The 25,236-nt window shown below is 34.3% G+C and overlaps 1 protein-coding gene and 1 long non-coding RNA gene across 3 annotated transcripts in view; both read left to right on the top strand.

Moving 5' to 3' along the window:
- Positions 1 to 551: 551 nt before the first annotated feature.
- Positions 552 to 25,236, top strand: part of LOC149479383 (uncharacterized) — a 44,808-nt gene continuing 20,123 nt past the window's right edge. For both annotated transcript variants that reach the window (XM_089707800.1, XM_089707799.1), the window contains exon 1: positions 552 to 712. In XM_089707800.1, coding sequence (XP_089563926.1) covers positions 685 to 712 — 28 coding nt within the window. In that variant the 5' untranslated portion in view covers positions 552 to 684. The remainder of the gene's footprint in view (positions 713 to 25,236) is intronic.
- LOC149479384 (uncharacterized) lies at positions 21,553 to 23,268 on the top strand. Its single transcript, XR_016317258.1, has 3 exons — positions 21,553 to 22,124; positions 22,251 to 22,312; positions 22,387 to 23,268. It is a non-coding gene; the product is annotated as an uncharacterized LOC149479384 (long non-coding RNA).

Raw genomic sequence — 25,236 nt, 5'->3', positions numbered from 1 at the left:
AAATAAGTCTCAGCTCTACATTATAATTACTAATTACTATAAGGTTTCCGCCCGCGGCTTCGCCCGCGCAGTCAAAGAAAAACCCGCATAGTTCCCGTTCCCGTGGGATTTCCGGGATAAAAAGTAGCCTATGTAGTATTCTCGGGTATCAAAATATCTCCATACCAATTTCATGAAAATTGGTACAGTAGTTTAGGCGTGATTGTGTAACAGACAGACAGACAGAGTTACTTTCGCATTTATAATATTAGTATGGATACGTACATATCTAACGCAATTATTATTTAGAATTAATTAATCCACCGTCACAAATTCCCAGACGTCGATATCAGTATTGGCATTACGCTAACAGAAATGTTTCCTTTAGAACTTACAAAAGCTTTCTTGATTACCCGATAATAAGGTCAATCGTGTTTTAGAATCAAATAAAATATGCATTGTCTGTATTGTGCAAGGTAAGCAATGATTATGCTGTTGAGTCAACAGACCGTTCCCGGTCTTCCTAGCAGCCCCACTACGTAGAAAGTGAATGCGCTTGAGGTGGTCATCTCGAAAGACAAGCGCATACAAACATACGCGGTTTGGCGGTAACGCGCGACGTACGCCGCCGCAAAAACATTCCAATTTTGAATCGAACTAATCCTTTTTTTTTCTTTTTTATTCTGTGCCAGTGTTGCCATAAACATGGAACTCAAGATTTTACTGATTCTAGGTAAGTTTTTTTTTCTGGCAAGTACATAGTTAATGAGAAAAATGCTTTTTTATGGTGGTTTATATATTTTATAGTTTTTAGATAGATGTTCCTAATGGAACTTATAGACGAAATTTTTGTAACTAGCTTATAATATAATAAAATCAGATCTGGAAGCAAACAAAATTCTTAATTTATCACGAAGAAAGGAAACCCCGACCTGAATGATTATTATAGCAAAATTACTTTCCTTTTTAAATTCATTTAATTAGGAAGATAGCATCAATCAAATAGATGAGCGCGTGCTCAATCATTGGAAAATGCGCGGGAAATTTGAGAGTTATCTTAATTCTTAACCATGAAGATGTAGCTACAATTTTACCACTATTTCAAAATAATCTGCCTATAAAATTATTCAAGCAGTTAACTGTTCATTTGCATTTCATTTACTAACGGCAACTTTGTATAAGTTGCTGTACTTATTAATATTAATAAATTAAAACTGATTGCATATCGATTTTAAACTTTGTGATAAAATGTATAAGAATTTTCTCGTCTCAGCTCTACATTTAATTTGTTTTCATTATTACTTCGAATACTCATTTCATATTATTATTATTGCTAACGTTTAACCTCTATAATAAACATATTATTGTGATTATAATATATTAGAATATGAACTAGAGTATGAATTGTGAGCCTCTACGTTTATGTGAACGACAATTACAAATAGCATTGAGCAATGAGCATACAGATTGAAAAAAGAACCATCTATTTCTAACAGTCATAAGTTATCATAACTTATCTTTTGAATTAGGGCACTAAAATTGACGAAATATATTACATACTAAAACCATTGAGATATACATATGGAGACGACACCGCCTACATTACTTATGTTCCGCTCAACATAAGCCATATCATATGGCTTAACTCCACGCTCATTTTTTATTTGTTTTAAAGTGACCCGCATCAAATATGCCTTCGTGTGTGTTACGATATTGCACAAATAATACAAATAATACGGAAAAGTGACTATCATAACTTTTCATCGGTAAGTACCTAACTAGATAATAATTTTTAAAACTTAGAGTAAAAAAAAGGCGCACAGATTTTGTTCGTGGTGTCTCCTCCATACGTAGTAATATTATCTCAATGACTAAAACCCATAAATGCTTGACAACAAGAAAATCTCAATTACATGAAATATTTCCCAGCTATTCACGGATATATTTACGTGTAACAGTGAAAACGAGAATACTGTTCATTAATTATGTAGTTTTTGCGTGATACATGTGCACAGACGAAAGTTTAATATTTTCAGAGGGAGCGTGCCGGGATATCGTTGTAATGACGTAATATACATTCTTGCCTGTTTGATTTCATTACGTCTACGTTAATATAAATTAATGAACTCTTTGTTTAATCTTTGAAATAAATATTAAGAATTATGAGTTGAACGTTTAGATAATAATTGGTTTAAAAATAAATACTCTTGTTATGACATATTTTGTCTTTGAAATAATTATGAAGAATTGTCAGCTATAAACATTATTTAATTGGATTATTAAATCGATAAAAGGCTAATTAGAAGGTTGAATACTTTGTTATTGTTTCAATTAGTAACTTTGCTATGTGACTGTAGCAATTAATAGGTTTACAGTTTTAATTGACTCATCTTTGTGATATTATGACTTTTGTCTTCTTTGAAATAAATATGAAGAATTGTCAGTTTTATAATCATTAATTAATAAGATTATTATTTTGATAAAACAACTAATTAGACGACTGAATGCTTGTTATTGTTTCAATAAGTAACTTTGCTGTATGAATGTAATAATAAGAAGGTTTAGAGTTCAACGAATGAAACAATTATGGAAAGAGTTTGACTAAATTCAAATGTTATTTCTTATCGTTTTTCTTAGAGTTTTTTTAGTACAGATTTTAAGTCTAACAGGCTTTATTATAATGTGTTTGTAAGGGAATTAATATTTTTAATAAGATAATCATACACTACAGACATTTACTGCATTCTATGATAATTTTGTTTAAACTATTGTCCGCTCTACTTTTAGTTTCTAGATACGGTTGGCTATTACTGTTTAAATTGTTAACCAAATTAATAGCTTCATTTAGCTTAAGCTTGTACTATGCTTTTGTTGGTATTTAAGTTTAATAGGTGGAATTATAAAAATGATTTTAAAAACGTTATCAATTTCCATGAAAATTGACACAATGATTGCGAATTAACTTTACAAAGAAGTAAGTACTTTTACAACATAAAGAAAATCATTTCTTTAAATGGTATTTTTGTCTATTGTCCGCAAGAACAATAGATTAATTGAATTATGCTTGAATAACCCTATCGTTTACATTCTTTCGTTTTTGTGAAGTAACAAACCTATAGAGGGCCTTTAGACAAATGACAGAAACGTTTAGGAACAGAATCCGCTATCGCTACTAATTGACATAAGCATAATATTATGAGGTTTTTTTAAAAGTACGAGGATGACGACCACGACCAAAATTGCTATCCAGCCGAATCAAATATGAATCTTATATCATAGCATACCTACGTTTATTCTCGTTTGTAATTTTTAAGAGAAATGGATGAAAAAATGTGCATATTTTTTGATAATTTTTTACATACTTATGACCTTTGCTATTAAATTGTTAATTTTTATATCACATAGAAGCATAATAATTGGGCACTTAAATTTAATCACAACAGTGATCACGATAAATAAAAAATAATTTAAGGTTTCACACACAATGCTATTTCCGTTAAACAATACAAGCTAGCTTACAGATAATAATATAACAATTATAAGATACCGATCATTTCCCAACACCGGTCTTGTTCTTTGTGATCATGGGTTCCTGGTACATTGCGAAATATTTTCTGTTAATTTTTTAACTAATATAACCTTCTTTCACAACATAGTACAGCATAGTATAATTACTTGCATAAAAACACAATTTTATGTAGTATCTTCTTGCCATGAAAAAAGAAAAAAAAATATTTAGTTTTAAGAAAATGATCACCAACCGTAGAAAATAATCTTTATTTTCATTCGTTCACATTTAACAAAAGTTGAAATGTTATGTTTCTTTTATAAAGATTCTGCCTATTATCAATAACCTCCTGACAATGCGTGTCTAGGTAATAAATATAAATACGTTACCCTCCCCCTTTAGAAACAAAGGTTAGTAAGGAATGTCATAGATATGATATTAATGTACAATAAATTGTTGTTATATGTCATTGATGAGAAATCTCTGGCAATCGAGTGAGCACGTAATCACATTAACATCGTAAAATCTATGGAATATTAAATATAGCATATAATATTTCGGGCAGACTGACATACTAGAGAATTCCTCTAGAAAATTGGAATGTCTTTCGCTCTTGGTAATTTGAAATAAAACCTTGGTGCCATCGTAATATTCATTTCACGCCTGTACGAACGTACATGTTGGAGATATATTAAAAGAGTTTTTGTTAGAGTTACGTGTACAGCGATCGTATATGGAATTTGACGATACAACTCGTGTTTCGATATATTTTGTATGATTCAGTATAACGCAATGTATATGAAATATATTCTACCTAATATTGTAAAGTTGATGAGTTTCTTTGTTTGCTTGAACGCGCGAATCTCAGGAACCGCGGCTCCGAAATGAACAATTATTTCACTGTTAGATAGAGAAAAGTCCACTTATCGAGGAAGGCTATATGCTATATATGATCACACTAGATTTCCGCCCGCGGCTTCGCCCGCGTTTTCAAAGGAAAACCCGCATAGTTTCCGTTCCCGTGGGATTTCCGGGATAAAACCTATCCTATATGTTACCCTCTATATGTGTGCTAAATTTCATTGTAATCGGTTCAGTAGTTTTTACGTGAAAGAGTAACAAACATCCATACATCCATACATCCATACTTACAAACTTTCGCCTTTATAATATATAGAAGATTAAGACTAATAGTAGCTGACCAATGCGGGAAAAACCGTGTGGTACAGCTTCTTCATATTTTCTTAGAGACATTATGGTTACTTCATAATACGTAACTCGAGTGGATTGTGACACATCAGCGATTAATTTATGATTTATTGCATTTCTCGATAGTGTCCTTTAAGAATCCTATAAATAAATATATCTTGGCATTATCTAACATTGCAATTGACATTATTGCCTTTATGATTACTTCATAATGTTACATTCCTTGTGCTTACTTGCGGATGGTTGTATAACAATAACTAATTGACTGGCTGTGCATATAATATTGAAGCCTATAGTACCTTTCCTCTATTACAAAAGGACAAATGTTTTACATATATATGGTATAACATCAATCGAGTACGTTTAAAACGTAATTGATTGATGTAATATAATATATGAATGTAATGTCTTTTCTTTCTTTCTTTCTTTCTAATCAATTATTGCTCTATCAACAGAAAAACGCTTCAACGCGCAAATGACTCGAATTTAAAGAATGAAATCTACAAAAATATTCAGTTTTTAACCACAATGTTTCATAGATGTGTAGATGTAGATGACATAGACATTTGATGAGATACACATTTAGATTCTAATTTTTACTGTTTGAAATATATTACAACCTAGTAAGTACTATAATACTTTGAGAAGGTACGCTCACTAATGCTTTATCACATGAAAATATTTTTAAGTACTTCAATAGGTAGTCTGAACTCTTGTTAAACTTCGTTTGCTTAAATTGAAGTAGCATGAAGCTAATCCATAGATTCCAAAAACATGCATGTTAGTTCAACGAGATATAAACATTAAAGTTTATTTATATGTTAAAGGTGAAGGAGGATGAATAATTGGGATTTGAGTTCAATTGCCATACATTCTGAGTCATTGAGTATGGAAAACATACCTTTCAAATCGTAAGGACACGGAGCTCACGGCAAATTTGGTGCTCAATTTTTATTACTCCTACCTAATGTTGAGGTTATATTCCAAATACGTATATTTGGATGTATTTAAAGGTCTAAAATTTGGGACGGAAATAGTTAATAGAGGTTAACCTTCAATTAAATTTGTTTGCAATTAAATAAAGTAAATATGTCTGGTACAAGCGTATTCTATCTTATTTATTTAGTCGTTTTCTTGAAAGTCTAAATGCTACATGTTATGTAAACATAGGTATATTATAATTGTATACATAATAAAAATATATATTAATAGGCTGAAACGCATATTATATATAGTAAAATATTAAACAAGTTACTACGTTGTGATAATAATAATTTATTCTCTTTTCGCTGGAACATTAAAGACATGACAAAGGAGATGGGTCTTGTTCAACGTTTACAAATATCAAAGGAAATATTCTATATTTAACCTATCAAAAGCGAACGTAACAATGTCATGTGATAGGGCAATGACATATATGAACACAGGAAAAGGCATATCTATAAAACCTGGATTAAGGGTGCTTTTCCACCAATAATGTGCGAGGATGTGTAGCGAGGAATGTGTTTGTAAATGACCAATAGTATCGCTTCAAACACTAAACGCTTCAAACTTCAAACCAAATGAAGCGATATGATTGGTTCTTAAGCGTTATTTTCCACCAGTAATGTGCGAGAATCTGTAGCGAGGAATGTGTTTGTAAAGAACCAATCATATCGCTTCATTTAGTTTGAACTTACAAGCGTATTAGTTATTTACAAATATATTTCTCACTACACATCCTCCCACATTATTGGTGGAAACGCACCCTAAAGGAAGCAATCGGCTGTAGGCGTAAATCCTGCAGAGGATATTACGAATAAAACAAGTTCCATCGGTCTGTAGCCGGGATAGTAATTTGTAAACATTTGCTGTACGTACAGACGACGGCTTCCTGTAGTTAGCCATTCCATGTGCTTATTTGATACTATTTATTGATATACATGTTCATTAGGCGCCTAGGGTTAATGCATATGTATTTTAATTCTGATATTTACGATAAAAGTAGCATGGTAGAGAAACTAAATATTTTATTTAAATTGCTTATAAAACTGATACTTTTCGGCTTGCTTGCGAATAATTTTTCTGCTAAATCTGTGCTGTGATATAAACTATATCTGTGCACAATTTTATACAAATGATGAGCTATTTTTGCGAAAAGACAACAACTCTAAAAAAAACTCTAACTCTAACTCTACTCGTTTAATATAATGTAGTTAGTAGAAGGATTCCAAATGATTTACCCTTTTGATTCAAATTATCAAATGAGGTCCTAAATTAAACAACTATTCAATATGATCAAGCTTGAATCGCAATTCAAACAGACGCTTTTGATAATAGAATTAATAGTGCATTGCAATTGACGGCCGACCTGCTTTAATATCGAAGTTAATATTCTATTTTCATGAATTTTACTGGCTGTAAACAGAATTCAAATGAAATTAAGTATAGAAAAGCTTTTTGTTTCTCTTTTCTTTTAGATAATAGAAATGAATAAAAATAGAACTCAATATAATCTACATCTAAATCTCCAATCAAATATAAAACAATTTCTGAATCATATATTTTTTTGCAAAACAACCAATCATTCAGGTTTGATTAAAGCTTTAACAAAGAGAATTCTCGTTGATTGGAATTGGATTACTTCTTTGTGCTTATTTTTGTTACAATGTTGAATCCGCGGTTAGCTTGAGTTTTTGAGGAATCTTCAATTATTACGGATTATCAATACTCCGGTTTTCAATAATAATGTATAAAAAGCTATAAATTAGTCTTCGTAATGTTTTTTTAATATTTTGCAACATATTATGACGTTGTTTAGATGTTAGATGGCGTCCGGATTCGTATGAGATTTAAGCAAACAATAAAATAATAGCCACATACACTCAATAATAATGCAGTAAAGTTAAATTTAATGTTCTTTCTTCTTTATCTTTTTTATGAAAATTTGATAATTCATCCAGAGCATACAGCAGTGCATAAAATACTAAGGTTGCAAGAATGTCAATTTATTCGATAACATCTTACCCAAATAGTGTCACCAAAATAGTTCTAAAATCCGAAATACCTAACATAGTGATGTTACAACTATTTAGTATTATATTATATGTGATAGAGGCGAAATAGTTAATATAGTTGGTGGTCTGACCTAGATGAAAATTACTATTATTAACGTCAAGCAAATTTCACAGGTCGTCCCATTTATTGATAGTGGCAGGTATAAAGTGATTTCTAAAGGTTAATTATTTGATAAATTACATCCACTTTATAAAATTTAGGACATCTTTTACTTTAAAGTGGCTATTACCCACTTTGCATACAAGACTTTAGTAATACTTTGAGAACGATTTTCTTTTGAAATTAGAATTTAATGATGCAGAAATTCAGGCTTGTAATAGTGAGTTATTTTTATTGTATGTAGTGTAGAGACGATACATTTTTCGAATGCAATTGATATAAGTTTTATCCGCACTTGTATATTGAGAATAGGTGTTAACTGTCCATTCATTCTCATATCATGCATTTATTTTTAGTAGAGAAACTCTCCTACTAAATGTGGAAACAATTATTTGGAAAATATAGTGAATATCGAAAATATACCATTTGATTCTGTTTGTAAAAGAAACTAGCCGTTCAATAACTCGGCTTGGGTGGACTCAAGGTGGAAAAATTAAACCTGTAAATATAGTGCAATTTATTGGCAATCGTTTGATGTTCAAAATATATTATTCAAATCTTTCCTTTACAACTGAAGATATTTTTGCCACGCAGTGACTCAATTAACTGTATCATATACACTACAATTCAAAATCTCTTTTATTTGATGGATAAACGCGTAAAATGTTGAGGAGAAGGACTTTATTTACTTTTTATATCCGACCCTCTCGTAAGAAAAGTTAATGCTCCTGAAATCATTTGGGAAACAATTTATATTTACCTCGGGATCAAGATGTAATTAAACTTGTAATAACAGACTTATATCGGATAACTTTGTGGAAATATTATATTATCAACAATTATTAGCTCTCTGGAAGGTAATAGAAATCTTTTGACTAAGATAGAAATAATATAATATTTCCATAAGTAGTTCTAGTTTATTTTAGTAGATAGTAAGTTTAGTTTTAGTTTTTAAATTGCAGGACTATAATCCTGCTATGTCTAAATTTAATATCATAAACATAATATTAACAATCAAATGACGCACCTACACGTTCGTACTATTAAAAATAGTAAAGGCAATGTGCATGAAAATCGTTTCATTTATTAGCATAAATGAATATAATATGACTTGGTTACAGTAACTGTCAACTTTATTACGTCACACAAATAGGTACAACTATATTTTATCTGTAGTCCGGTACTTGTTTTCTGTCAGATTGCAAATAGTATTTTGCAAAATCCTGTGACTCATTTCCTACTTAATCGGGTTAAACTTATTTCTCAATTTATGAGTAGTATTTAAACTAGGTACTACAAATATAATGCAATTATTCCATTTCTTTAAAAAAAGGGGCCGCGTATAGATTAGTTCTAACCTTATTATAAAAAAGAGCATTTGTGCCGAGCTTACGTGTCAGAAGTGAAAATTTTTTAGCAAGATTCAATGATACCAAAATGATGAATGATGTGACGGTATTGTCATGACGCGACCTTAAAACTTTACTCTCAGCTCGCATACAGAAATTTCACTTAAAAAAAGCAATAACTCGTGTGTATGAACACAGCCTACAATCAAATATTTTCTTATAGAGTAGAGATGAATGGTTGTATAATATACTTAAATCTCTCTCCATAACGTAATTCCATGCTTTTCCTCAAGGTTTGAAAGTGAATTAATTCTTAGTTTGCTCTGGGTGCTTATAGGAGGCTAACAGATAATTAAGCATTTCATAGATCTATATTAATTCCCCAAAATTATTTATTCAAACATAATACTTTAATTTTCACACTCCTCTCGATATTCATTTTTAAATAATTATGTGTAGACATTAAAGCTCTATAATCACTAATCATATTGTATGCTTTTCAATGTTGGTTATTCTAAACCCAATTATTTACAAAATGACGTTATTAATAAAGGTACGTACATAAATAAACAAGTAGTAGGTACTAGATTGTATGGTGGCACTGAAAACGCAATTTGTGCCTACACTGTGTCAATTCAATAGATGAATTGACGTGTCTGAATTGTAAATGAAGTGACGTCATTGTTATGGATGTTGCAGTGAATTTACCGTTACATATATCCTGTATGAGATATAATCTGTGGACAGCCGAGTCGAGTGAACTGGGATGTATCTAAGCGAGATAAGTATATGTACACCTGTATATATTATGATGTGAATACCTACAATTATTTAATTACAAATGCACTAAGGATTTCCCTTGAATTCGATAGCCGTTTTATTTGAAGTGGATGCCAAGTTATGTAAGTAACTAGAAGATCCTTAATTTAAAGTTTACTGTAAAAAATTGAATATATTTTCTTTACGTACAATTTACACATATAGAAAATGAAACGTAATGAAAGTGAAGCCTGCTGCATGTTAAGAAGTAAGAGACCGTGTCTCAACCCCTTTCTGCACTTAGTGTTAACAACAAATGAAACGGTTTATAATTCTTGTGCAATGTGCATGTTGCACAATTTTCTAACGTATAAAAAAAAAAATATTTCTCCACTGAAATTCTCTTTAAATATTTAATTTTAATGCTCTATAAACACAAACAGTAAGCGCGGAAAAGAAAAACAAACATATTTTTCGGATGATGTTTAATGTTATACTATTGGGAACACGTTTGATTGTATATTGGAAAATGTAGCTCATTCTTACGAAATATACTCTATGTGTATCTAAATACAGTTATTTTAAGTTGGGCAAAGCCCTAGAATATGTCATATAAACGGATGCTTAGAAATATAAACTGAAGCTATTTTGTATTTACTTTTTAGAAGACTTTTAATGACAATTCAAACATACCACGTGTCAGCAAATATTCGCATTTAATTGATCTCTTAACTACATATATGCAACTTCACTTCTTACCGATTAGAATGCATTAACCGTCTTTCCCGCTCACGAAGTACGCCGATTATAGCGTTATGGTATGGTATTAACTATTAAGCTAACATACGCATGACTTGCTTCTATGCTTGATTTGTTTTAACGCATGCTTGCATTCTCAAAAGTTAACATTGCACCACAGATAAGATATAGCATTCAAAAGAACACTTTTCGTTTTGACTGTTATGAAATGAAAAGTTAATACACCGAATAGGTTTAAAATCCAATTAATTATTTCACGCGTAAAACCTGTAAGTGTAGACATATGATTCTATTGTAGAGAAAACATTTGTTTATTATATAGCAGTTAGTACTAAATTATAGTTTTATTTTAAAGCCATTTGGCTACTAATATAATTTAAAACAATAACCACTATTTAATTTTGACAAGATTAATGGGGCAATAGTATCTACAAGCACGTTTGTTGAAGCATGTTGAATTATTTTGACATTTGATTCATTTATAATAAATACAACGTCAGGTAAATTGGCTTTAATTTTGTTTGAACATGCAATGTAACTATATAATATCTATTGTAATTACCGTCACTAAATAAATTTAATTAAAATTTGATAGGGAATGATCTTGAAGCGCAAATATAAAGGTTTGGTTGTTTATCTTAATACTTTTTATGGCTCCTAAATAGGGTTAATCTTGAATTTCATTTTACACGGGTATAAAACATTGGGATATAAACTTTTATGTATAAAACGTGCAATTTGTTATTCTACGACCGTTTCAACAAATAATAGGTAATTTAATGACCCTTTATTTTGCACTAAAATCTTGATTTTAGTGCAAAATAAAGGATTCTTATATATTTCAAGTGTTTTTAAGAAATTGCTATTGTTTAGAACAATGGGAGAGTTCGTTATCTTAACAAAAATCATTTGCCTTAAACAAATCCATAAAGATATCTTAAAACACATCAATTTTCGGCCTTGATATACGGGTATAGTTTCTAAACATTTAGATCGAGATAACAATTAGTACGGATAAAGTATGGACCGTTGGTGACCTTCAGGTATAGACTTATAATAATTGTGGGAATGAACCCAGTACAGCAACATGGTAACACGACCTCGTTGTTTTTATTGTTCTTAAACCATTGTCAAAATTCCTTTAAATAATTAATACAGACAATGCTTTTAGTTGGCAAAGAGTTGTGACGAATATGAGAATGGAATTGTTAGTGTTCATGATTTCGTTAGTTTGTTTTTTTATGACATTTAATTCAATTTGTTACTGCTTATTTTTTGGAGGAATTCTCACTCTTTTAAGAAAATTATAATTAAATCTTTTACGTGTTTAGTCAAAGAAATATATGTGTCCCTCTTGATTAATATAAGCATAAGCTACTATTAAGTATTATGTGACATAAGTATCTTCAATCATTGTGAAATGGAGAGATATATAAAAATTCATAATAGAAAATATAAAGAAGAGAGGTTCAACAAACTCCTCTGTATTTACTCTATAGTTTAGTCTATACACAATTGTACGCATTTCATTGCTGTAATGTGCTATTATTGTTCTGTATGGGCACAGAATACCTAATAGTAGCTATAACGCTAGTACGGGTCAACTTTCTATAACCCTATCGAAGCTTCTCCCATTCACAGTACCTAACTACTTACTTATTCTCGAGTATTTTTCCACCGATAACTAAGCTCTTAAACTATTCCCGAAGCGAAGTTAGATAAATGCTACGTTCATTGGGATTGAGTTCGTAATTTATCGCAAGTTCCGAGCTAAATCCATTTGTTTTGTTTGGCATCAATAGAAACTAATCAATTAGACACTCCTGTTTTGCTTATACAATGAATTGACCCTAAAAAGCCGCTAGCAAATACGCTTTGTTTTCCTTTTCTCTAACTAATGGCAGTCGTTTTTTACTAGGAACTATTTTTGTACGTATTTGAATGAATTACGCTTACAATAGAAAAACTTTCAAATACGATGTAGCTGTAGGTTCAAATATTACTACCTCCTTTCATTATATGTATTCATATTCAAGCGTAAATACTTGAAATCTCACAGACTAACTTATTAACAAGCTATCAATTATATCCATTTCGTAACCAGTTTCATAGATCAATAAAGCGGGCATAATTATTGTGAAACTGATAGCGTACCAGCTATGAGAATATCGAAATTAAATCTATTTATTAATATTTTACATTTTGTGTAGCAAAATGTACACATAAGATTCTTTTAGTAAAGTAAAAGGACTATAGTGGAGACTGCAATAATATGTATTTACGTTAATTTCACTAATAGATGGGTAATTAGGAAATAAGTCTTCTACATTCAAGCATACTCAATTGGATATCGAACTCAAATCGTTGAGTTACCACTCTCAACACTGAGGCAATGACGCGATCAAAACTCAAGTACACAAGAAAGTATGCAACCGAATACTTTCGCTATTAAAGCAACGACCCGTCTTCAATTCTCAAGGAATTTGTATCAGAAATCCTACCTACATCGTGCTCAAGAATTTCAAATCGCAAGCAATTTTATCTGAACTTATTCGATCAATTCGCATTTCTCAAGTGCTTCCTCGTGTAAGCATAAAATAAATTCGCTACGTAATATCGAAGCCACAATAGCGGCTGATAACATCTCATTAGTTAGATAAGATAAATTATTCTTCGGAGCCAGTTCGATCGAGATTTACTCTGTACTATGTTCGCTTGACATGTTTTCCTTTAATTATATCTATGTACATTATACATAATTGGAATATACTGATTTACCTAAGACAAATAAATTGAACATTGCTTGGAACCATTTTTTATGCGATTTATTAATCTTAAGTAAGGAAAGTTCAGTCATATTCGGTTCCAATAAGCTATTTTTTTCAGTGGTCTTCAATTCTATCAAGTATTATTCTAAATATTCACATTTGTACAAGGAGTTTTGTAAGCCGTACAATGTCTATTCCAGTTCATTTATATTCATAGTTAACGTGAATGTCATAGACAGATCTCGATGATATTCTGCGTAAAAGAAAATCTAATAGATCGATCATATCAACCGAGTCTAGTACAATAAAAGTCTTCAAGGATAGACTGACATTTCATTTCCTTCTATCAAGTCATATTTCTTTCAGTGATATATCTACGATATATACATTTGTGGATGTTGTATACAGTAATCGCATATTGCATAGATCAGAATATAATATGAAAAATTTGCTTAAAATCGAAGGTATAATTAAGGTAAAAATTTAAAGAGCGCTAATAAAAGTGCATTGTTTTTTTAAGCTTATTATCATTATGACGCACATCGAAATAACGTATTATTTTTATTTTTTCAATAAAAATGCCAGTAAGAAGGCCGATTAAATGACTAAAAATTAACGTATAAAGCATTAAAGTTTTTTACCGAACGCGGTCGTGCATGCATACTATAATACTATCGCTGATAATCTTTTCCTAGTAACACAACAATATTGCAAGAAAGTAGAGAATCGGTTTTTCTCTAATATTTGGAATATTTTAAAGTCACGTCACAAAATACCAGTGTCGCGTATTTTCTGTCCCAATTATAATTTTCTACAAATTCTTTGAATATAAAAGCCTATTGATTCCTTTTTTAGTGCTTAAATTATCTAGAAAAATGTGTACCTACGCGACGCCTTTTTTAACGAAATTTGTGATTGTTAATAAAAAACGAAACATTCACTTGAATTATTATTTTTTACTAACAATCTCTTTGGTTTTGTAATATTATTACAATAACTGACGGAGCCATAGCTGTCAATCCATTTCTGTTCAGAGACTGTCTTATTATAATAAAGATGTGGGTTCATTCTCCTATTGGAAAAATACGATGAACATAATATTTACCTCGTCGTCGTGTAAGTTTTGTTTACGGATATCATCATCAGCCCTCATATTATTTTGTTCCCACTGAACCAACTTTTGATTCCTCGACATGTCAATTTCCTCACGATGTTCGAGCACGACGATCGCTTCGAGCAGTTGTTGAGTTATCATGCGCAGATAAATTAAAAATCAATTTATTTCCTGCACGCTCGCTTGGTCTCGAAGCCCCGAATTATCGATTTGAAATACGAGTTCCTCACCACTGAAGCTACTGCACTCTACAAATATGTAATAAAATGTATATAAAACTAACTGACCCGACAGACGTTGTCCTATCTTCGCGCAAATTGTCAAACCCGAGAAGTATAAATTGCCGTTAAGTTTTCGCATTTTCTTAACTTTTACGCTCAAATTTCTTGCGGTTTTCTTTCATCAGATCCTTCTCCTGACAATAACGAACACATCAATATAATAATGATCGAAATTGTTTAGCCGTTCACGCGTGATGCCGTGACCAAAGCAAATAGGGATTCATTTTTATATATAGAGATTTTCCAAATAATTATATCAAGTGCAACTTTCTCTACAATAGCTTTGACACAGTCAGAGCTTCCCACGGCTCGGTTAGTGAATTATAACTGTGTTGCCAGTTCATTGCGATTATTAACATTTGTAGTCTCGTTATGGATTTGACATTTAACGACCTTTGCTATTTTCATCTTCAATACGCATAATAAAATATATTTAATTAAATGTAATGAACATAGTTGTTCTTCTAATTACTGTCAAAGCTTTCATTAACTAATTGAATTTTCTAAGTTTAAATATTGTTTTAATAAAAGTTATTATTAACTAAACAAAATTAATTACTAATTATTCTCATAAAAATCTTAAGAAAGTAGATTGAGTCCGTATAAAATACCCTAGTAACTTTAGAAGAAAGCTTTTGAGGAGGTCGCGCTCTTCCTTAACTAAAGTAAATTATTAGAGTAACCAGCAACTAATATAACAAGTATTTTATGCTGTGTGTACATGTTGAGTATGCATGTGTGTATTGTTTTACCCATCTCATTTTAATAACAGATACACAGTTATACTCAAGGGTTATAAATCAATCAAGATTCAGTTTCAATCTCAGTGAAAATCTGTTTTCAATTGCTAAGTTTGTCACGAGTACCTAGAGATTGTCACGAAGTTTGTATGGTTTTAGCTAGTTTGAATATTATATTGTGTAACGAGTTCATAAATGTGCGCTTCATTTATTTATGAATACATTTAAATTCGCAAATTGGTATAATAAGGGAAATTTTGAAAGAAAGGTCAGTTATTCACTTCTATAGGAAAATATAGTTGAGAATAGAACATTAGAGACAGAGAATTTGTTATTTTTCATTTTCCACCAAATGCAATAATATAATTTGATTCAATATTTTGGTATTAAGTTAAGCAAGCGAAATAAAAAAATAATTTCTATGAAAAAATGAACCAACAGCGAGCAAACAAAATTAAGAAGGTTTGCCTGGCAGAGATTGCAATAAGGCAATAGTTTGTACTAGATTTACTTACACTGTTTTCTACAATAGAGTATTATAAATAAATAATTAAATAAATATGAAGATGTCACAGTTTACATTTAAAATCACGTTTTTTACTAACCGACCTAAAACTAAGTAGATCTGTAGCGAGATTATCTCAACATGCAGTTAAATTAATCCAGCTGTGTGTTTATTTACCGAGTCATTGAAATAAACTATGTTTGCTCCTTAATTACGTGCACAACACTGGTCGTATATGTTTTGCAAATCTGAGACGGTATTCGTAGTTTATATCAAACTAAACCTTAACAAATAATAAACTTAATTTTTCCTTGAGAACCCCGCTATACTTTGATGGAAACAGAAGGAATATCGGTGCAGTTTTTGAGTTTATTACGAACAGACATAGAGGCAGACACGCAGAAGTCTTTGCAATATGTAATCACTAGTATAGTACACAAAAGTCGTACAATTCCATCTTCAGTCGCTGTATTCGAGTAAATTTTGTAATTCAGTAATTACAGTACCACTTTAATATTCAGTAAGGGTGTGGTGACGTGCTAAGTGCAAACGTGACCTAATTTGTGTGAAACCACGGTCGACTCCCAGAAAAGTACCTCCTTACTTACGCACATACATTTTCCTACGCGCGTGTAATTCTATGGAACGCACCAATGCAAAATGTTCGTTGTTTTCATCACGATACGATGAACTTAAAATGAATTATTATATACAAAATATATTGATAATATATCATTTTAATTTAATTTACACATTTAATCGAAAACGTAGAATATTTAATTTAATGTCCTTATTATTATTAAAGATTTTTTTTGTGTTTTAATATTTTACGTCACACCGATATGGATGGAATTTTATGATAAGAATAAGGACACTAACCCTCCATAAATTGCCAGCAATACGATTAGATGCAAAAAGGAAGTAGTAAACTAAAACTATCACAGATCTTTTCCTATCCCGCTGCAGGCATATGCGTAACCCATTTTTTATTACATATTAAAGTTTTTGCATATTGTATTTATACATCCTTATTATTTATCTCTTGTAAAGGAAGTTTTATATCTAATCCTAATATATATTATAAATGCGAAAGTAACAAACACACACTTGGATTAACACAAAGCATCGTTTTTATCCCGAAAATCAAACGAGAACGGGAACTATGCGGATCTTCCTTTAACTACGCGGGCGAAGCTGCGGGCGAAAAGCTAGTAGCTAAATAACGTCCGAACAACAGGTGTAACGTTTACGACTATAATTTTCAAAACATTACTTACATAAATTGGACATATAATTTTGTTTCACTTGACCGCAATGACACTTTCTCCGGTTTTATTGTCTAAGGTCATTAATAACAGCTATTTTTGTGGCAATTGGACAGTGAAAATACATCACATAACTTTGGACATGAGGCTATTATGGAGTAATGACGCGCGCTCTACTTGTATTTTTAATTGACTTCCATGCGGAAACTGTACTAAAATTCAATTAATATGTGGTGTATAATGAAAATAGAGCCCTCTGACGTTTCTTCTAACTGTTTTTAATGGAATAGATAATTTTTTTATTAATTAGTTTCGTTATAAAATGAGTTTACCTGTAGACAAGGATCTGGATGTAGCTTGTTTTTATTAAATGCATAGAATAAAATATTTACGATAAATGTTAGTTTTTTTTTTTTTTTTTTTTTTTTATTGGTAATAGGGAAGCGCTTGACCACAATCTCGCCTGATGTTAAGCTGAGATGTGGTCTAAGATGGAACGCGCTTCCCTAGAAGGTACCTGTTCACTCTACGCTTGAAGACCCCCATATTGTACTCGTCGGGGAACACAGACTCAGGAAGCATGTTCCAGTCCCTCGCGGTTCGGATAAAGAATGTGGAACCAAACCGCTTAGTCCGGGTACATGGAACGTCCACCATATGGCGATGCCTAGAGTCTGTGCGCCTCGACGATCGATAGAAGAACGGGGATGGCGGAACGATATCGTGCAGTTCCGCAGCGCACTCTCCAAAGTGTATCCGATAGAAGACCGATAAGCTGGCCACTCTGCGGCGGTGACCGAGGCTCTGGAGCTTTTTGCCTACTAGGTCATCGTCGTTTATGAGCCTCTTGGCACGCCTCTCTATCGCCTCAAGCGCCTCCAGCTGGTACTTGGCGGAACCGTCCCAGAGGTGAGAGCAGTATTCCATGCACGATCGGACTTGTGCTTGATAAAGGTTGAGCAACTGTCCCGGGCTGAAATACTGTCTCACCTTCGCCAGAATTCCAAGCTTTTTTGAGGCTACTTGGGCTTTTGATTCAATGAAGGAACCAAAGTTCAGAGTAGGCGTTAAGGTGATACCAAGAAGCTCTAGGTGGTTAGTTATCGGCACGGATACACCTTGGAAATTCGGAGTCAGGTGGAATGGACTCCGTTTAGCGGAGAACAGACACGCCTGGGTCTTAGACGCATTGAACTTGACCAGATTGGCATCGCCCCAGTCGGAGACCGCCTGTAAGGACAAGTTCATGCGGTCAACCATCGCCTCCCGTAGAGACTGAATTTGTGCCGTACTGGCTCGCGCGCTGGATACATATCTCTCCACAACAGTGCTATCGTCTGCGTACCCATAGATACCGGGTTTCAGCAGATCGTTGATGTGTAGCAGGAAGAGTGTTGCGGAGAGAACTGATCCCTGAGGGACTCCGGCATTTATAGCCATTTGGTCGGACGAGCAGCCGTCAACGACTACCCGGAGCGACCGGTCCCTCAGAAAATCTGAGATCCAGGCGCAGAGACCAGTTGGCAGACCGTAGGATGGAAGCTTGCCAATAAGACTATCATGCCAGACCCTATCGAAGGCCTTCGAGATATCAAGGGAGACAGCAAGTGCCTCACCATGATTCTCGATGGCCTCGCTCCAGATGTAGGTGGCGTACGCTAGAAGATCCCCAGTGGACCGGTTTCGGCGGAACCCGTATTGACGGTCACTGAGGAGGTCGTTTGCTTCTAGGTGTGCCAGGAGCCGGCTGTTCAGTACACGTTCCATAGTCTTACAGAGTATGGACGTGACTGAAATTGGCCTGTAGTTTGAAGGATCGGCACGACTGCCTTTTTTGGGCACAGGCTGCACGTTGGCAAGTTTCCATGATTTCGGAACTATTCCGGTCGTCAACGAAAGGCGAAAGAGGCGTGTCAAAACAGGAGCAAGTTCAGGCGCACAGGTTTTAAGAACTATGGCTGGAATTCCATCAGGGCCACTGGCTTTATTCACATCAAGATTCCGCAGCGTTTTAAGAACCTCCGTCTGACGGATGCGAATTTCCGGCATTTTCGCCTCGCATCCAGGTAGACTGGGAGGTATCGCGCTTGCGGGATCCAGACGAGAATTTTCCGCAAATAGAGAAGCAAATAGGTTCGCTTTCTCTACGGCGGTGTGAGCCAGCGTCCCGTCAGGTTTCAGCAGTGGAGGAAGTGAGGGGCGGCAGAAATTCGATTCAACCGACTTTGCCAGGGACCAAAACGCTTTACTACCGGAGGGGTAAGAAGCCAGTTTGTTCCCTATGCGGCTAACGTGGTCGAATCGAGCTTTCCGTAGAGCCTTCTTGCAGGACTTGGCAGCCCGGTTAAAGGCTTTCTTCTTTTCAGATACGTCCCTCGCTTTGCGGTGTCGAGCGTCAACCCAAGCCAGATACGCCTCTTGCTTTAGCGCTTCAGCGCGTCTGCAATCGGCTCTGAACCAGGGCTGAGCTTTGCCGGACATGGCTACGTCGGAGAATGGAATAAAGTACTCCATTCCCTGTCGCAACACATCAGTCACAGCATCCGCGCAGGTCGAGGGGTCTTCAGAAGAAAAGCAGACAGGCCGCCAAGGATATGATGCAAAAAAGGAACGCATCTCATCCCAATCTGCTGACTTGTATTGCCACACGCGCCGAGAGCCCTTAGGACTGGGATCGGGCGGCGAGTAGACAGATACAGATTTCACCAGACAGTGATCGGAGCTGCCAAGCGGCGAGGAAATCGCTACCGAGTAACGGTCTGGATCTGTTGTCAGCAGAAGGTCCAAGCAATTGGCTGTGTGGCTCTCAACATCAGGAACCCGCGTCGCTCCTTGAACCAGCTGGGTGAGATTCAATGCTATAGCAAGTTTACGCATCTCTCTCCCAGCGAGGTCAGTGCACTGGTATGGGTATAGCCACTCCTGGTGGTGGGCATTAAAATCCCCCAGTAACACAAGCTGAGCGGAAGGGTATTTGTGTTGAGCAGCGTCAGCCGCCTCACTTAGGTACTCTGTGAGCCTGATCGTCTCCTGGTCTCCGCTGTGCGCTCGGTAGACACATGCATAGAGAAGTTTCTCTGGGCCTGTGTCCACCAGCATCCATAGTACGGAAAAATGGGGGTCTTCAAGATACCGGAGACGCCGACAACAGATGTCGTCTCGGACGTACGCGCACACACCTGACCGAGCTTTAAAATTGTGCTCCAGGGTGTAGCTGGGATAGGAAAGGTACGCCAAGTCAGACGGACATCTTATCTGCGTCTCCGTGAGGAACAAGATACAGGGTTTATGAGTCTCAAGGTGGAAGTGGACTGCAGCGAGATTTGAGTGGAGACCTCTGATATTGGTGAGGTCCACTTTCAGCGAGAGGGAGTGCTGCCGCTGTGCAACTTTACTTCTGTATCTTGCTTTTTTCATAATTTGTTTGGAGAGTGAAGTAGGTGTGAAGACGGCAGTGAATCGAGGCGCTTTACAACTGGACCTGAGACACACACTTAGAAGCCGCAATGACGGGGACTAGTCTGGAGACTGCGGGGACGCCCGAGCCCCCCCAAGTTGTCCATAGGGCCCTCTCATCCGGTCGCCAACCGGCACTATGGCGCAACTTGGGATTTTTCGCTGGTTGGCGGGGCAGCCTTTCACATGTGGCTAGCACGCTACTTGGGCCCCCTACTGACCAGCGGTCGGCCAGCGGTGCACCGTGCCTCGGATCCCGCTACCCTCCATGACTAGCCACCGGAAGCAGCAACGATAGTGTGCGTCAGATCGTCCCGATTGTAAAAGCGCAACTGATTCGACCCGTCTTCACCATGGCTACATCAGCTTCTTCATGCCGGAACACGAACGCTTGGCGACACGTCTTCAGCTGATGGGTGGTCATTATAGCCGCGACAACTGTCTCCCACCATGTCACCTGTTTAGCACCACCCAGGGGCCACGTGTAGGGTTTCTGAGTTCTGGGTATACTCCTACGGACGGAGGTGACTCGGCCCCCATATTTTTAATGTGTTAGTTATGTTAGTTAATTACACTCATAATAATGCACTTTTATGTTTATCAAACAATACATAAATCCTAATAAAGTAGGTCACGGAACCTACACAATTACTTCACATATTTTATCAAAGAAATTAACTCAAAATAATAATATTACTTTAAGGGGATGAATTAATTTTTCTAACATTTACGGCCCTTTTTAAACCTTCGTAATTTTTATATTATTAAAGTTGTCGTGATGAAAATTCTTGACAAGAAAGTTCAATAGTAACACAATACGTCTACCGTTTTAGAAACATGATTCCATGATATTTTCTCGATAGAAAAAAAATACAAAGTTCTCATTGTTATTTTTTTTTAATCTCTGGCATCTTCAAAATAACAAACGTAAAGTTACGACTTTTTGGATATTAACTATAAAATATACAACCTATACGTCTACCGTGTTAGAATTTTGAAATATGCGATGGTTTTGAAATAAACAAGAAATACTTGAAATTAGCGCCTGACCAGCCAATATAGCGAGAGCCGCCCTGTACCTTCCTACCCCGATCGCTGCACGAGTCATTCTCGCTACGGCCGTCACACGGGGAACTTGTGTCGCTCGCGCAATCGTAAAAAAGGGTGACAACACGATAAGACAAAATGAGACAAATGGGGACAATAAAGAAAATAAGAAGAAGAAACATAAAGGTTGGAGGAAAAAGAATGCTTACAATTGGAACAAATTAATGAAGTAAGTTGGTTTTATTTTAAATTTGATGATAATTGTATTATAGACGATGTTTGATATGTACCCCTGTTTTAAGTACATAACGAATGTGTAAGATTTTTTCATTTATAGCATAAATAATCTTTTCAGAAATCCGGAATCCAGAAGGAAAATAAACCCACTGATTGTTCACAATGTGAACCCACTTCTTCGTAAGTACCTTTATTCAGTCAAAAATGTATGTTATCAACGCTCTACTGGTTTTATCGCATGATTCCATTTTTAGCAAAAAGCAACAAAGTGCAAAGAAATAAAAAATCATGGTGAACTTAGTGGAAGTATGGTGGACGTAATATGGAATTATGGAACAGGAGCTCGTTGGAGTAGTATTATATTTAAAAAAAAAAATGTTGTGTGGTTTTATGAAACCACGGTAAAAGTGAAACTGTTCGAATGGTTCCGAACACTGCTTTGTGTAGCGCATGTCGCGTGACGGTCGGCTGCCGAGACGATGTAATAAAAGTTTCACTTTAAAATACGAAAAAAATTCAAGAATTTCTTAGTAGGTGGTAGATAAGTATGTTGTATAAAGAATTTGATGTTGATATTTATTTCATTTATACTTACTACACCTGTGCGGGAAATTGCTTAGTACTAAAACCGGTTTATATTCATATTTACATAGTAATGTGAGTTTTCATTTCGAAAAATTTTGTGTAAGTATATTAAATTGAGTTCCTGGGTGATCTGGAAACACAATTGGGCCCGGAGGATGGTGCTGCAGTCACTCCTCCTAATCACATGAACCGATTTGGATGAATATTTGTGTGCACATTTCATTGTTGTGGGATGATTGGTTGATTCGTTTTCACATTAGCTAATATTATGTATTTTTGTTGTTAGAAAGTAAACTTAATTTAATGTTTATAATACATTATTATTGGTATAAATAAGCCAGTGTTCGTCTCACATTACTGTACCTGCCTACCTATCCTACCAGGGCCTAACTTTGTTCTGGCTATTTTATTTTGATTATTTGTAATGAATAATTACAATTATAATAGAGTGCAAAAAATAAATACATGCGTCAATATATTTTGTGTTTTTTTTAAACAATTTTTTTATTTAAAAAAATATCATTCCGACCGCGGCTTTCCCCGCGTGGAATTAGGTTATATCCTGTTTTGAATCCTGTTTTATCCCACAGAAGTGTTCAGTTCGGATAAAAAGTATCCTATGTGTAAATCCAGGCAATTAGCTATATTTTATCAAAATTGGTAATGTAGTCTTGACGTGATTAAGTAACAACTAACAAAAAAATATACAAATTAACATCCAAAGTTTCGCATCAGTTTTACTGTAGGTATTAGCGATATCTTCCACTCTTGACTTTGACTGAGAAGAATTAGGGTTTATAACTTCTTTCAGAAATAGTACCTTTCATTTCTGGGCATGATGTAATATCTACGTCAGCATCAAATTCTATCTAAATCAATTCAGTAGTCCGCGTAATTAGGTACCATTTCATTTTTCAGAGTAACAATATTTTTTGTTATTTTAAAGATTATTTATAACCTGTATTATTTTGTAATAAAGTAAACATTACGAAATAATAATAATTAATAATGTCTAAGTAGTTGTTAAAAAGAAGATAATTTTGTGTTTATAAGCAAGAAAATAAAACCAATAAATCAACAATTAAATATATGTATAACAATATTATAACTGTATGACGACTCCATACATGTTTGTCCCGAGTCGGCCAGCGGCAGCGCGGCGAGTATGCAAGAATGACTTCGCGCACACCCGCGTTCGCGATAGCGAGCTATTAGACTCCGCCCGCCAAGCAGTGGATTTTTTTTTGTGTATCGTCTTAAAAGCAGTATTTCACAACTTCCTTTACACATTTAAAAAGTAATATAAGTCCTGTCCGTCAAATAGCGTGTTACGGTCTAAAAATTTATAAATTACCGACCTATTATAAAAACTATATATTGTATTAAGTTTCTTTGTCCTGTCAGAAGTGGTGTTTGAACTTCTAATTAAGTGATTGGCAATTACTAAATGTCAAGCAACTGTGTACTTTTCCTCAGCCCTTGTAGTTAATAGTTAATACATTTTATAGCATTATTTTTGAAGAGAAACTTCTTTAGGCGCGTTGAGACTAAAATTTCAAGGCCGCGTCATAGTAATACTATTACATCATGGAGTAAGGCGACGTTTTTGGTATCTTAAAATCTTTTCAAAGACGTTTCACTTCTGACACGACTGCTGGGCACGATCACGCTCTTTATAAAATATGGTATCGACTCACTAAAGCGGTCACTCTAATCATTTGTTAGTCTTCAAAATTTTAACAGAATACTAAAAAGTTGAATGTCTTAGGCAGTCAGCTAATTAATTATTACGTAAACGAAGGAACTAAAATGAACTTCAGTAATTTCAATTTATTTTCTTATTTGTTGGAGTATAGCATAAACCGAGCCATTTATATTCTGACAGTCATTTATTTAATAAAACGTTACGAGTGGTTTACAAAATAATAAGTATAGCCTTTATAAATAGATACAGTTTATCGACACGAAAATTAATCTTTTCTGTACCACTTGGCATCAAATCTGTGTTAGTGACTTGCGATAAATTTTATCCTTGTACGAATATGGAATGTGTAGGTGTAAAGTCATTTTCTATATATTCATATCGAATATTGTTTTATACGTAAACTAGTGTTATTTGTTGATATTATAAATGCGAAAGTTTGTGAGGATGGATGTGTATGTGTGTGTTTGTTACTCTTTCACGCAAATACTACTGAACCGATTGCAATGAAATTTAGCACAAATATAGAGGGTAACTTGGATTAACACATAGAATACGTTTTATCCCGAAAATCCCACGGGACCGGGAAATACGGGTTTTTCTTTGAAAACGCGGGCGAAGCCGCGGGCGGAAAGCTAGTTTGTTGATATATTTAACTTTGTAAGGGTAACTATTTGAGTTACCGCTTTAAACAGATCCGTTGGTAAATATGAATATTAACTTCTTGCGTAATATGAAATAATATTTCATGTTAAAGTTTAATTACGCCGGATTATAAAATCATTAATGTATTTAAATACAACGTATCCTATTAATG

The sequence above is a fragment of the Colias philodice genome, chromosome 20 (genome assembly GCF_061535455.1).
Source record: "Colias philodice isolate Cphi_HAF_F1 chromosome 20, ilColPhil1 Martin Lab GWU primary, whole genome shotgun sequence".
NCBI classification, from domain to species: domain Eukaryota; kingdom Metazoa; phylum Arthropoda; class Insecta; order Lepidoptera; family Pieridae; genus Colias; species Colias philodice.
The sequence above is the reverse complement of the archived record's forward strand: the minus strand, read 5'-3'. Positions and strand labels throughout refer to the sequence as shown.